This window comes from Leptodactylus fuscus, chromosome 3 (genome assembly GCF_031893055.1).
Source record: "Leptodactylus fuscus isolate aLepFus1 chromosome 3, aLepFus1.hap2, whole genome shotgun sequence".
NCBI classification, from domain to species: Eukaryota; Metazoa; Chordata; class Amphibia; order Anura; family Leptodactylidae; genus Leptodactylus; species Leptodactylus fuscus.
The window spans coordinates 190,562,162-190,577,707 of NC_134267.1; the positions used below are offsets into that span (position 1 = coordinate 190,562,162).

The following is a 15,546-nucleotide window of genomic DNA, read 5'->3' on the forward strand; positions in this document are numbered from 1 at the left end:
TACATATGTACTAAGGACACAAAATTTTATACAGCCTGTGAAAATGATGTATAATAATTATATAAAAGAGTATAATTGTGGAATGAGCAATTCATGACAAAAAAAAAAAAAAAGAATAAAAAAAAATGTGAATGGTAAAATTCCTTGAAACTGACAAACTGCACAGATGCTGTGGCAGGAAGTATACAAATATTCCATAATCTATCTATACGCACACACATGTATAGATATACAGTACCTGTATGTGTTTGTATACATATGTGTGTCATGTAAAGGGAGAAAAGTATAAATGGGGTAACTGTGGGGTAAACAAGCCTTGTGTCTTCCTTTACCCTATAGCATCTATAGAGTTGATATACTGTGAGCAGATAATGAAGTAGCATAGGGCATCCATATGATATAAAGCTCCCCTCTGTCTGTACATGGCGGAACCACATTCTTAAATTCACCATATGACTGTCTTTATCATATGTCCACCACAAGCAATGCTTCTATTCATTAAACAGATTGAAGATAAAAGATATCAGACCCGGATTTATAATGCTCCAGGGAACTTTATGATTTATGGCAGCAGCCTTGATTCTTTTGACCGCATCCATGGCCTCAACTGAAATATTTACCACAGGCGGGTTTCTATTTGTGTTTTTTTTTTTTTTTTTTTACATTAAGTGGCTTTATTCTATTTCTAATGTAGATAATGTATGAGTGCATAGTTACTATACATTGGTACAACATATATTATCTACTTTGTTTTACTCATGGTAAAACAAAGCAAGTACAAAACTCTAAAAATTATTATAAACTCCTCTTTTAAGGGGTTTGTGTAAAAAAACCAAAAACCTAAAAGCAATATATTCAAGTTCCATTGCATTATAAAATGGACACATTTGTTGCAGATCCTGCATAGTGAATGTGCTCCAAGTAACAGCCTGAGTGGCTATGAATCTGCCATTTTTGAGGTTGTCACGTTTGATACCATAGAATAATAAGGGGAATGTAACACTCCGACTTGATGATGGAGCTTTACTAACTTGCCTTTTGATTCAGGTCTATTCACTTTTTGTGTAGTGTAAAGTTTAGGGCAAGTGCCTGAAATGCTTCCAGCACAAGACATTCTATATCCACAAACCTGGACACATAACTGGAAGCAAAGTATAGTCTGCTATGGATAATACTTCTTGACACAAAGAAAATAATGATGGTGTGTTATTTTTATAATGGGAGTGTGTCAATGTATACATTGAATGTAATCAAAGGCTCACAAATCAACCCACATATGGGACATCATATATTTTTTGAGTTGTAACAATACTGTTATTTGTCATTTTCCTTATCATTTATACTGGCAATATAGAAGCTATTCTAGAGAAAGGAGTGGACTCGCAAACCTTGGCTGCTTTGGCCTTCTCCAGCTGTTCCAGCTGCTCTCTGGATGCTCCCTGAGATGCCGACTCTACAGGCAGGTCCCACACGCTGTTTCCTTCCCACACTGTAACCAAAGGCATAGACTTAACAACGGAGAAATAATGACACAACATAAAGACACTGACAACCAAAGGGTGATACTTTATAGGTACTTTGGTACAGACACCATCTATCTCCTTCTTCTGTGACTGACTACTGATCGCAAGAAGTGTGTTAATGGAGCAGTAATGGGCACGTGTGACCACCAATCCTGCTAAAGTGAATGAAACAGTGGTCACACGTGTTTACACAGGAGACTTATGGATCCCCTATCATGTGATCCATGTCGGTCCTGATATACTTGACTGTCTTTGTTAGTCCTATAACCTTAAAATGAAGCAGTAGTACACGTTAAACCTCTGCTCTGTTCAAGCTCCTCATGGTAGTCACGTAAGTAAAAAAGAATAAACTTGTCACCTCTCCGGACTTGTCCATTTTACTAAATAGGATATTCACTATAAAATAGTTCGGGAGCATCTTTTCTCACAACTCTGTATAGTGCTGTCTGTTATCCCCCAGAAAAATCTATAGATAAACCGGAACTACACTCACCGGCCACTTTATTAGGTACACCATGCTAGTAACGGGTTGGACCCCCTTTTGCCTTCAGAACTGCCTCAATTCTTCGTGGCATAGATTCAACAAGGTGCTGGAAGCATTCCTCAGAGATTTTGGTCCATATTGACATGATGGCATCACACAGTTGCCGCAGATTTGTCGGCTGCACATCCATGATGCGAATCTCCCGTTCCACCACATCCCAAAGATGCTCTATTGGATTGAGATCTGGTGACTGTGGAGGCCATTGGAGTGCAGTGAACTCATTGTCATGTTCAAGAAACCAGTCTGAGATGATTCCAGCTTTATGACATGGCATTGCATTATCCTGCTGAAAGTAGCCATCAGATGTTGGGTACATTGTGGTCATAAAGGGATGGACATGGTCAGCAACAATACTCAGGTAGGCTTTGGCGTTGCAACGATGCTCAATTGGTACCAAGGGGCCCAAAGAGTGCCAAGAAAATATTCCCCACACCATGACACCACCACCACCAGCCTGAACCGTTGATACAAGGCAGGATGGATCCATGCTTTCATGTTGTTGACGCCAATTTCTGACCCTACCATCCGAATGTCGCAGCAGAAATCGAGACTCATCAGACAAGGCAACGTTTTTCCAATCTTCAATTGTCCAATTTCGATGAGCTTGTGCAAATTGTAGCCTCAGTTTCCTGTTCTTAGCTGAAAGGAGTGGCACCCGGTGTGGTCTTCTGCTGCTGTAGCCCATCTGCCTCAAAGTTCGACGTACTGTGCGTTCAGAGATGCTCTTCTGGCTACCTTGGTTGTAACGGGTGGCTATTTGAGTCACTGTTGCCTTTCTATCAGCTCGAACCAGTCTGGCCATTCTCCTCTGACCTCTGGCATCAACAACGCATTTCCGCCCACAGAACTGCCGGTCACTGGATGTTTTTTTTTTTTTCGGACCATTCTCTGTAAACCCTAGAGATGGTTGTGCGTGAAAATCCCAGTAGATCAGCAGTTTCTGAAATACTCAGACCAGCCCTTCTGGCACCAACAACCATGCCACGTTCAAAGGCACTCAAATCACCTTTCTTCCCCATACTGATGCTCGGTTTGAACTGCAGGAGATTGTCTTGACCATGTCTACATGCCTAAATGCACTGAGTTGCCGCCATGTGATTGGCTGATTAGAAATTAAGTGTTAACGAGCAGTTGGACAGGTGTACCTAATAAAGTGGCCGGTGAGTGTAGGTGTTACCACTTCATTTGTCAAAGGGGCGTCTTCCTAAATAGTCTGTCACAGACAGTACTGAATGGACACACTGTGTCTAAATAGTCACACCCAGCTGGCAGTCTATTGAGAAATTTGTAAGAGGAATAGCAGAGGAATACCACAGCACAAAGTTGTGAGAAACTCCAGAATTGTAATTTCAATAACAGGTCCGATTTAAAGGGAATGTATCACAATAGTAAAGATACAGCTTAGAAATGTTGGCGGCACCTATAATCATCTACACAGAATAAAATAGCAACAAAAAAAAAAATCTTAATTTAAAAAGCAGAAATGGATAAGAAAAAAAACATTTCAGCATTTATATAAAAGTGAGTGATACAATCCCTTTAGTTCAGAGTCTTCCTACTGGCATATCAGAATAAAGTATAGTATATTGGGTGAAGGAATAGAACTGGATCATTAGCATGGTGGCTCAGTGGTTAGCACTGTAGCTTTGCAGCGCTGGAGTCCTAGGTTGCAATCCGACCAAGGAGTTCTGCAAGGAGTTTGTATGTTATCCCTGTGCTTGCGTGGGTTTCCTCCAGGTACTCCAGTTTCCTCCAGACTCCAAAGACATAATGAAAGGGAATGTAGATTGTGACCCCTATATGGGATAGTGACTAAATGTCTGCACTGCAGAATATGTTAGCGCTATACAAGTAAGCAAAACAAATCAGTGTAAATCAGCCTTCTATATAAAAGTGATGAGCCTTTTAAAAGGATTATATTACAGACATATTTTGGTCCTGAAAACCCCAATGCCTCAAAAAACTTTCACATACCATTAAAGAATATTATGGTCAAACGTTACCCAATGTGCACAACATACTGATAAGGTGAAATCACAAATATTAGCCTATATTACTAGGTGAAAGGTGCACGACCGATAAAATGTCAATTATTCCATGTTTTATTGTACTCCACTTTTACCAATAAACCACAGCACTTACCTGTGGGTGGAGGGGCAGCTGCTTGAAGCTCCCACAATGACGTATTATCTGGCACAGACATTGGCCTTTGTAACGTTGGAATAACAGGCTGCTCGGATATCCTATCATAAGTGAATAGTCATTAAGTAAGACGCTGGAAAATGTTCCGCATAATATCTTCATAGAGGGTTTATCAACTGATCTGGGATCTTACCTCATTTTTAATGTCTGAAACTGCTGTAGGAGAAGAGCCAGCTGCTGTTGCTGCTGCGAGGAGAGCGCTGCTTTCTGCTGCTGGGCCATGACCTGGGCATATTGCTGTCTGAAGAAAGGATAAGGAAGAATTATTACTACTAATGGTTATAGTAATGACACCCAAACATCTCATCCCTGTGTCAGATGTATGAAATGTAAAGGGTGTTTTCATCTTATAAAGGAACGCACATATTGTTAGGATATGCCATCACTTTATGATCGGGTTTGTCCTTTGGGTCCACTATTGATCCTAAAAATTAAGGAGTCACTGTTCTGCTTTTCTGCTGTGTCCAAGTTTTTGTAGCACAGTATCTACATGTATCACATGCTAAGGGCACACGTAGCGAACCTTTTTCTTCAGCTTTTTTCACAGAAAGTCAGCAGTTTTCCTCTGTGGACGTTTGGCCCCTATCATATCTGTATAGAAACACTGACATGCTCTGATTTTCAAAAAAAATAAAAATAAAGTGTTTTTGGAAATGCAGCTTTTCCATGGTGAATTTTTTTCCTGCAATGTGTGGATGGGATTAGTCAGTCAAAATCCCATCCACTTTGAAGGTACTGTAAAACGTTGCGTCTTAGCAACATGGGGCCCTGCTTTGACCAGTATCATTAGGCAGAGTATTGTGTATTCTCTTTTAACATAAATTTTAACTATTGTGCTTTTTTTCAGTTTTCTTTTCCGTTTATGAGAAAAAGCATGAAAAAAACAATATCTATGCCATACCGTGTTTGCCGCTGAACCAAAACACACCCCAAAGCTGGATAAAAACAAAACAAAACAAAGAGATTCCTCAGTGTTGTTTTCCTCCATAATTCAGGAAGCTCTTTAGTAAATAGACCATCACGTTACAGATATTTGTCAAGTATAAGTTGCACTTTTTAGCACAAAATCCTTGCTTAAAAAGACTCTGCGTTTTAGTCCAAAACCAGCGGTAATTCAAGAGTGCCACACTATGTTGACCAGTTGCTTTGTGGTTGGAAGATTTTGGCTTAAATGAGATATATACACATAAAATCTTTCCTATTATACAAGTTAGTGACACCGACTTCTCTACTCCATCTGACCACCAGGTAAAGTTAAATTCAATATGAAATTTACTCATTTTTCATGCCCAAACTTGGAGTGCTTCTTATAGTCAGACACGTTTTATCTTCCAAAAAACTAAATATACATTACAATAATGCCATTAAGGGTGGGTTCACATCTGCGCCCCGGTCTCCGCTTTGCAGGTTTCCGTATTCTGCCCGTGAAACTGGACAGGAGACTGAAACTGGCAGTCAGTTTTCAAACACATTCACTTGAATGGGTTTGCAAAGTGACAGCCTGTGACAGTCTTGTGCCTGTCTGCAGCAAAACAGTTTTTTTTAAGTGGACGCAAAGTCAGACATGTAGGACTGTGTGTCCAGTTAAAAAAAAATGGTTTCGCCGTGGACAGGCACAAGATGCTCACGGGCACTGACACTGACTGTCCAGTTTCTCGGGCAGAAGACCCACAAAGCGGAGACCGGGCGCAGGTGTGAACCCGCCCTTACTTATATGTTCACGTAAATGATCAGGGGATCTTTGAACTAGAAGAATACAATCTTACTGGATAAGAAATTGTTGATAATGTAACTGTTGTAACTGGTAAAGTGCTGTCATCTCCTGGTGTCGACCTATATGCTCAGGACCCAGTTCGCCCTGTAAAATAAAAGAAAAGTCATGTAAACAAAGAAATTCAGCCACTGCCTTTCATAATAAATAATGAGTCCAGAATATGAGTTATCACTGGGGAGTCAGATTATGAGAATAGGGGTTACTTGTGTGAACGGATCAGTAGTGCACGTGTATGACCATGCGATGGAATAATGACTTATGTTACGGATTCTATAGTGGCTTGTTACAGCCAAACCCGTTGATGTGCACATATGAAGGTGCTGGAGAGCCCACCTGTAGTGGCGTGACCAACAGGCTGTTTTTCTGGCACTGTGCACCTTACATTATCATGTGACAGCACTTTGTATAAGTTTCATCCGTGTGCACCCCCCCCCCCCCCACCTCATGAATTGTGGGTATATGAGCGGGTGCTAAACCAGCATTGTGCACCTGAGCCATTTCTATTATATTGCGAGGGCTTGTCTGCATACGGCATAGAACCATGTTTGATTTGGTTATTGGGCAAGTGCGGCGTATTTTTCCTGTGATGTTTAACAACTTGCATACAACGTGTTTTTTTCAGCACATGTCCTTTTTCACACTAGATACAATATTGGACTTCAGGAAACTATTATCAAATCATTAAGATTGTTCACAAAACTATCCAGTAAGGGGAAAATAACAACATTATAAATAAATCGGGTTACTTACGAGTCTGGAAGCTGGAGGCGTGATGAAAGGAACTCTGCCCCATAATTTAATGATGTCTCCGAGTGGCTGAAAGGCCTCATCACATACTCTCCTTAATAACAACGTCACCGGGAAGTAGCCAGCTTGATACCATTCTGCCATCTCTCTATTACTGAAAGGACCTATGTAATAAAGATTAGCAGTTTGTCTTGTTTAATAAGATGGCCCTTATACTTGTCCCCTCTCCAATATATAATACAATGTAAGAAGACTCACCCTGGATCTCTCCCTGTGGATCTTTGTAGTACCACTTCTGCTGGTTTTCTGGAAGATGTCCTTTGACTCTGTGATCTGGTGCTTTCCCTGGTAACCTTTCATCATCTAGCGTCCCGTCCTGCAGGTACGCCACCATCTGCTGCGCTTGCTGTAAAAGAACCTCACTTTAGCACAATGACATATACTGTACGTGAATTCTATAACTGAGGAATATCTTTTAATCTTTGAAAATTATGCAACAAGCTGAAACCAGTCTCAATTTGCTGCTTTGTATAAATCCATTACCACTCTTTGGAGCACATTTATTATACCAAACATGCCAGAATTCTGTCTCAATCTGTACCCCCAATTACACGCCATAAACCAGATTCATCACACTTTTGAGACATTTTCTGCAACTTGCTTGTGGCTTAGAATAATGGGAACAAGTTTAACCCTTGACAACATGTACCGTGACTACGCTTAAAGCTAATCAATATGTTGCACAAAAGAGTCTAAGAATGCACCAAATGCTTAAGCCACTGTAAGAAACATTATGCATCTTTAAGACATCTTGTAAGAAATCTACTCTCACATCTTCCTCCATGTGACCAGCACTCACTGAAATACTACATGCGCCTTCCACTGTGCTACTGTCTGCACTAAGGATGCGCATCAGGAACAATCTACAACTGTAGTAAACTCTCAGCAGCTTTGTGGCTCCAGGTATAGAAAATGTGATGGAGGAAAAACGATGAGAGAGAAAACTAAAGGCTGAGAAAAAGTTTACGAATAAATGAATAGGACTAGAGATGAGTGAGTGGTATTTGATCTAGTAGGTATTCGATCAAATACTACTGTTTTCGAAATACTCGCACTCTGTCGAATGTGGTAAACGCAGTAAAAATTTGATTCCCTCCCACCTTTCCTGGCGCTTTTTTTTTTACACCAATAACTATGCAGGGGAGTTGGGACAGGAACTAGGACAACGTAGGCATTGGAAAAAAAAACAAAAAACCTATACAGTAAAGATGAGTGAGTAGTGATATATTCGAAAATTCGATTCGAGCAGACCTCAATATTCGACTATGCGATCGAATACCTACTCGATCAAATACTACCCGCTCATCTCTAAATAGGACATGTGAATATAAGAAACTTTATACCATATGTTATTAAAGAAATCTACTCCACTGACAAGGCCGGGTTACATTTGACATAAAATTCTATGGGAAAGGGAAACAGGAAGACTGATGGAAGACACACGCAAATACAGATGTAGCAGCGTTAACTCAGAATGTCTTCTATTGGTTAAACTGCTGCAGCATGAGATTTTATTAAAGATGACAAAAACCAACATAAAGTCATTGAAAAATGCTTTAATGACGTGTTTTATAGTATTTTTGTTATCCTCTGTGATATCACACTGCAGCAGTTTCATTAAACGTGAAGTTCAGGTTAATGCTACTACATCTGTAGATGCTACACTGTAAGTGAGAGAGCACGTCTGACATGGCTGTATATTCAAGACCAGGCTCCACCACTACAAAGAACCAGTTATTAATCAATTAACATCCTCATCCACCCCTTCCCTCTCCATAGACTTCTGTATATGAGCTGGATGCCAAGAATTCCACATATACAAACAGCCTGACTGAAGATAAGTAGAGCAGCCTAAAAAGTGGAGAAAAAAAACTAACTGATTTCTTTAATAAAATATATTACAAAGCTTCTTAATACCCACACTTCATTGATGAAAAGTGGTGCTATAATTGCAGCTAAAAAGGATAAAATATACAATAGAACAGCACAGTTTGGACACTAAGTAACTATACAGTGCTACGGAATATCAAAATGTAGAAGAAAGGGTGGTACTACTAAGTACATGCAGGCATACAATAGAGGATAATTGGGGCAGGCCTCTTATAATTTCCTTGGTGGTGCTCACAGTATTTATAAGTTCAAGTACAGTCCAGTGAAAAAAAGTAGAAAAAACTGGGCACTCCCTCTTCGAAGCTTTGTGATAAAAACCAGTCTATTTCATTTTTCCATAAAAACATACTTATGGGAGGAGGCATGCCTGAGAAGATTTCAGCGACAGCCGTTTCGTAACACTGTTGCTCAAATCTTCTCAGGTGTGCCTCCTCCCATAAGTATGAAATAAAGGCTGGATTTTATCACAAAGCTTCGAAGGGTGAGTGCCCAGTTTTTTCTACTTTTTTTTACTGGACAGTGCTGCGGAATATGTTGGTGCTATATAAATGAAATGTATTATTATAACTATGTTGAACTACAAGTTTATAGCTTGTCACCTGCTCTAGATGTTCCAGTCCGTCCTCTTCATCAGGTTCAGGTATGAGTGTTCCCATACCTGGTGCAGCACAGACCATGGGAGGAGAAAGCCCTGAGGAGATGTCAGTCTGAGGAGGCGGCGGATGAAAGGCTGGTCCTTGCGGAGGATCTTTGACTTGCTGAGCCACAGTGCTTTGGCTAAACGCAGGAGAAGGGGAGTGAGGTATTATAGAAGCTGATGACTCAAGTGAACCTCTGGGACCAAGAGATGCAGATTCTGTAAAAAGAAATGTGATATTAAAGTTTGGTACAACATGTAAACAATTGTATTGCTTAGGCTACATACACACAACCATGGACATATGCTGGGTTCGGGGCTGAACGGTATGGACAAAATACCGATGATATCCGCGTGCTGCCCGACCTTTCAAGGACCCATTTACTTTATTATTGATGCTGGGCTGCAAAATGCACAGGAATAGGACTGCTCGAGTTTTCACCCAAGCTCACGACCCCATAAACAGAATCCTTATAATACACAAACATGTGCATGGGGCTATTAAGATATGATTCGTCGGTACACTAGCCATGAAAAACATGGCCAACACACTGACAATGGTTGTGTGCATGAAGCCTTAACCTGATTAAGTGTATTAATGCTCATATGCTCTGAAACTATAATGAAATATCCATTGTTAATATTAAAAAATAAAAAAATAATAATTTGCTGTAGATTTCAACCTATGCATCACACGGAGCAGACCACAGGTAAAATCCACAGGATTTACATGCTAATTTAAAATACACAGAAGGATTTTGTAGTGTGTGGATAAGATTTGTAAATGTTTCTGTAATATCGCTTAGGTTTTTCCAACTACAGATTAGGACAGAAAATCTACAGTGTATCTGCTACTTGTCAAAATACCCAAAAGTAGATTCTTGTGTCAAATAAACTTACCATAGCTCCATCACATCACCATACAATATAAATGTTATGCCATTTTATTCATTAATAAGCCTTTATAGGTACCAAGTGGGTCCAATATAGCCACAGAAAGGACTACAAATAGATTACATTCTAGGCACATGCTATTTTCCTACTGCTGTAATTATGTATGATCTGCATTTTATTTCCCTTCAAACATGAAGGAATCTTCAATAATCGTTACCCATGGTAGCTTTGATAGATAGGCAGCCATAGCCCGCTATACACCGCACTTGAGCATATAATGCCTTACCTTCCCTATGCATGGGTGGACTAGGAGCTGATGGGTTTCTATGCAATTTTGCTTCCTGCTCATTGTTACTGGATACAGGGGGAGTAGTACTCTTCTGGATAGGCGACTCTGCTTTAGGTTCAGACTTCTTTGCAGGTGAAGGAATTCTGTGCTCCATCTCTGGAGGCGTAGTCACTGAAATATTAAAAATTACAAGTTCCCTCTAGATAAATAAAAAACAAAACACTTTAGAAAAATAATAAATGTTAAACTACAGAGGTGTATACCTTGTCTCTCTCCAAAGCTGTCATTTTTGCCCCGATCACTGGGCTGCTCTGCTACCTGAACTGCTTCAGTCTCTTTGGCATCCTCCAAGTTGCTTCCATCAGAATCTGAATGCTCTTCTCCATCCAATGAAGGACGGAAATCCAGCTCCTGCTCCTCGGGAATGGATTCCTTTTGTACCTTCTGGGAAGGATACAGAAGGAAATGAAAGAGTACCTGTAGTACTACTACTAAAATACAAACTATAACAGACTGCTGGACGGCATGGGACGGGTACTAAAACAGCAAACAAGTGGTGGTTTCATCCTCTAGGAAGGATATGCAAGACTGTCTTAATTTCCAAACCGTGAAAACAAGAACAGTGGGGGAAATTTATGAAGACTTGGGTTATGGTAAACCCATCACCAGTAGAGGGTTCACCCGAAATAAGATGAGGCACATCCTCCACCAGACAAAGAGCCTGGAGGAAACTCTACACTAAGATCATAGCTGGTGCAGATATCCATTACCATTTACGCAAGATTTCTGGCCTAAATGATAATAAATCTGACGCAACCAATAGCCCCCGCCCAATGCATGCTGTTTTTTGGGAAAAGTGCTGAACTCGGCACTAATTTTTTTTTTTTTTTATAAATTCTTTATTTATGAAAACAAGATAAACAAAGAGATAAACAGAGTGTGGCAACACCCAATCAGAAAACAATACCAAACCATAAAGGCCCAACACAACAGCAGAGGGCCAAATACATACCAAATAATAAGAAACAATACATGGACAGGTCCTCCAATAAACAACCGGGCCAAAAGAGTCCCCAACCCCGCCTTAAATAGACAGGGGAACAGTGAGAGGAAAAAGCGAGAAAGAGCAGGAGAAAAAGGAAAAAAGGAGGGGAAGAAAAGGGAAAACAAGGAGTAAGGGGGGGAGGGGTCCCCGAACCAGACCGCAAACAGTCCCCATGGCAAGGCCTAAGCCTGACCCATGAGGACCTTATACTGCTGGGAGCCCTGAAAGAGGATCCAGGGGGTCTAGGCCTTCAGAAAGGACTCATGAGTGTCTCGGAGAGACGCCGTGAGGTCCACAAATTTTAAAAAAAAACTTTTTATACCTTTTACACAATCCATAATATTGGTGTAAAAGTTATAATAAATCTGACCCCGTGAGTGCCACCTGCTAAGTTATTTATCTTAATTTACCGAAATCCTTCCCCACTTCATCCAGTGTGGACCACTGCAAATGAGAACATGCATATTAATATTATAAAATGATACCTTGGAAGGTAGGAATGCCCCTGAGGAATCAAAAGTGCCCGTCTCATCTTCTGCATCTTCCAGGCACCATTCAGGTAAACTGTCTCGCTCATCTTCTGCACTTCCTGAGCCACTACGAGTTCTGCGGTAGCCTCGCTCATCATCGCGTTCTCGGAAATCAAAGTCAAAACGCCTACGGCGATCTGGATGCTCTCTCCAGCCGGGACCTCGAGCACCGTCTGTGTAGGAGGAGGGGGGGGGGGGAGGCAAAATTTTAGAACTGGGTAAAACCATATTATTCTACAGTATTATTTTGACCTTTTACAAAAACAAAACAAAACAAACATATAGGGCAATCAATCTGATAAAAGACAATGGATAAATTATAGTGTCAGCTGCAGTAGCCACACTGACATGATATATGTAACAAGAGTGCTTATTGACCTTGTGGTTAAAGTGATAAACCCTTCTAGTGTTAATGCAAATCAATGCATATTAGCCAAGTGGGAGGTAACATGCTGGTTTCTCTGGGGGCAATAATGTTCATGCATGAGCCATCCACTTCTATTGGATTACACAGCGCTGTACTAACATGGCAGTCAGTCCAAAAGTGAATGAAGCACAATACCGAATAGCTGGACCCCAGTTTGTATCCTCTATCTTGTGGGATAGTGGGAAATACCATTTAATGTTACATACCCTGTAACATACTAGCTTATACATCAACATTTTATATTGTAAAATTAAAAATCAGGAAAGAAAATACTTCAGGAAATTAAGCACTGAAGTATCTGAAACTGACACCAAAGTATGTACAAGTTATCCCACAAAAATTGTGGGGATAGAAATGTAAAACAGTCTTGTAGGAACCCTGCAGAGAACACAGGGTTTAATCTACTGACCTGCTACAATACATGGCTATTAAATATATGAAAATTAGAGAAATATCAAAAGTTTCACATACACGGTATAAACAGTTCTACACAGAGGACAGAATAAAGGGGAGTGGGGAGAAATAAGAGGAAGGGACCATAAGAGGAGGAAGGACAGAACTTTGCAAAATGTAGTAATAGTAATCTACAATAGTAAAAACTACAATTCTAGTTTACTGAAGGGTAAGAAGAGAGTTTTAATCAATGTATAACCGTCTTCAGGGTTGGAAAGGTAGAAGAGTATTAAACTGACCAATCCTAAAGTATAGGTCCCCAAAAGCCCCATTTAATGGTACAAATAGAACAATGGGAGAGGCTGCTGCAGCCAGTTGTCTTGCTGCTACATAAGGAATAGTAAGGAGAGAGGAGACATGGCTGATCTCACGGGACACAGAAGATTTCTTTATATTTTCTCAATATGACAAAATAGGGATGTATTTAACTTGTATGCTATAACCGCTCCATGCAGACAGTCCTAAGTAGTCGTCGTCCCCCCCCCCTCCAGTATTTAGTCAAAGTCTGATGTCCCCAGCTCTCTTTGGATCACCATGTTTCATGCTTTCGCACAGTTTGTGGTCTCAAAGCTTCTAGTTACTGGCGGTTCACGTAACGCTTTACCAGAACATACCTCTTGTTTTCTAAGTTACATGATAAGGTATTATTATGTCACTCACATCACAAGTTTTATAGGTCATATCACTAAGGTCGGGTTCACACTTGTGCCCGGTCTCAGCTTTCAGGTTTCCGTCTTCTGCCCGAGAAACTGGACAGGAGACGAAAATCGGCAGTCACTTTTCAAACCCCTATATTTGAATGAGTTTGCAAAGTGTCTGTCCGTGAGCGTTTTGTGGTCTCTGCTGCAAAACAGTTGTTTTTTTTTTTGTTTTTTTTTTTAACTGGACACAAAGTCCTGCATGTCCGACTGTGTCCGGTTAAAAAAAAACGGTTTCACCACAAAGTCGAACATGCAGGACTGAGTTCGGTTAAAGAAAAAATGGTTTCGCTAGGGAGACCACAAAACACTCACGAGCGGACACTGTCTGCCGGGTTTCCATCTCCTGTCTGCAGAAGACGGAAACCTGAAAGCGGATACCGGGACGCAGATGTGAACCCGCACTAAGTCTGAAATCCCCAATGACATAAATTTCAGAGAGGTGCTGTCACCTTGAACATTTTGGAGTTTTGTTTATCCAAATTTGTTCAGCCTTTCTAGAGATATAAGCCCTTTAAGCGTGGATGCAAATTAGTGTATACTAATCAAGTGGACAGTACCACTGCGTAACACAGAAACCCTGTCACTATAGGTACCGATCGAACCCTTAGTGATCAGACATTTCTACCCTCTATGACACCACCAGTAGTAACCATGATATAAATAAGGATAGCAAAAGGGATCAGAAGTTATTGTGAGAAAAGGAATGTGGATAAGTTGTTGCACCCTCACTATTATTTCTTGAACACTATGTAGGAATGCATGTGAGCTAGCAACATAATGTGGTGCTAAGCTGTAACAAGTAAAGGGGTACAAGAAATGTGCTAATACCCTAAATAAGGGAGACCAGTACCCGTGTATTATATAATAGACAAAGTAAGGCTGGAGTTAATAACACCATGCCAAATAATCCAAATCCCTGGCTGTCAAGGTACTTATACATAACTGGAATTCCTGTAGTGTGTATGGCAGAGATATAATCCCACAGTAAATCAAACCAGTGGCCACCATTACAAATATTTACATAGTTACATGCTGTTGAAACTCTATCCCCGCCAGTCCCTGAAGTAGGTTATGGATTGTCGGCAAATAAAGTCTATGCCAATTTCTCAAGATAAACCATTGGTCATTCATGAGGTTAATGAAGTTGCAAAAAGATGGTGTAATCTCCATCCGAATCATAGTCAAATCAATCCGCCTGTCATTGCTGCCAATAGCACAGCTCTCGTTTCTCCAGAGCAGACCAAGAAATGGAAGCTGATGTCAGATTTGTTCTTAAGGGCAATAAACACCATAAGACTGTCATGTTAGACAGTTTACCCATTTTATGGTGTCCATACATTGATAGTATTCCTCAAGGTATTCCACTGAGTAGGCAAGATATTGCCACTGAAAGAAAGAAGTATACAGTGCAGTATACTGTATCCACATATCAGGCCAATGGAAGCCAAAAGGACGCAGGATACGCTCAGCGTGTGCTATGGAAGCTTTCCTGCTGCATATATGGAATGTATAGTAATAAACTTATATGTCCTAGAAGTATACACAGATGTGTGAGACGTGAGAAAAACGCTACAGAGTAAAAACGCTGTCAAAAATAGAAATGTTAAAAGCCTATCATTGGAAAAATTGCTGTAGAGCTAAACACGTCTTAACAGCCTTTAAAAAGCCTATTCTACTACTACCTTTACTTTTTTCAGTTATCCCCGCCATTTCTTTATAAACCGCTTTATTTCTTTATGCAAATTAACCCCCATGGAGCACCTTGGACCTCCCTCCCGCGTCATACCTTTAATCCCGCCCCTCCACTGCTTGTGCTCCGCCTCTCCTCCT

At 40.5% G+C, this 15,546-nt stretch overlaps 1 protein-coding gene across 2 annotated transcripts in view; it reads right to left on the reverse strand.

Annotated features, from left to right (window-relative positions):
• Window positions 1-15,546, reverse strand: part of GIGYF2 (GRB10 interacting GYF protein 2) — a 75,849-nt gene that overhangs the window by 12,698 nt on the left and 47,605 nt on the right. For both annotated transcript variants that reach the window (XM_075268916.1, XM_075268915.1), the window contains 10 exons: window positions 12,091-12,308; window positions 10,824-11,004; window positions 10,558-10,731; window positions 9,340-9,596; window positions 7,049-7,196; window positions 6,794-6,954; window positions 6,036-6,127; window positions 4,403-4,510; window positions 4,210-4,310; window positions 1,389-1,489 (listed from right to left, as the gene is read on the reverse strand). In XM_075268916.1, coding sequence (XP_075125017.1) covers window positions 1,389-1,489; window positions 4,210-4,310; window positions 4,403-4,510; window positions 6,036-6,127; window positions 6,794-6,954; window positions 7,049-7,196; window positions 9,340-9,596; window positions 10,558-10,731; window positions 10,824-11,004; window positions 12,091-12,308 — 1,541 coding nt within the window. The remainder of the gene's footprint in view (window positions 1-1,388; window positions 1,490-4,209; window positions 4,311-4,402; window positions 4,511-6,035; window positions 6,128-6,793; window positions 6,955-7,048; window positions 7,197-9,339; window positions 9,597-10,557; window positions 10,732-10,823; window positions 11,005-12,090; window positions 12,309-15,546) is intronic.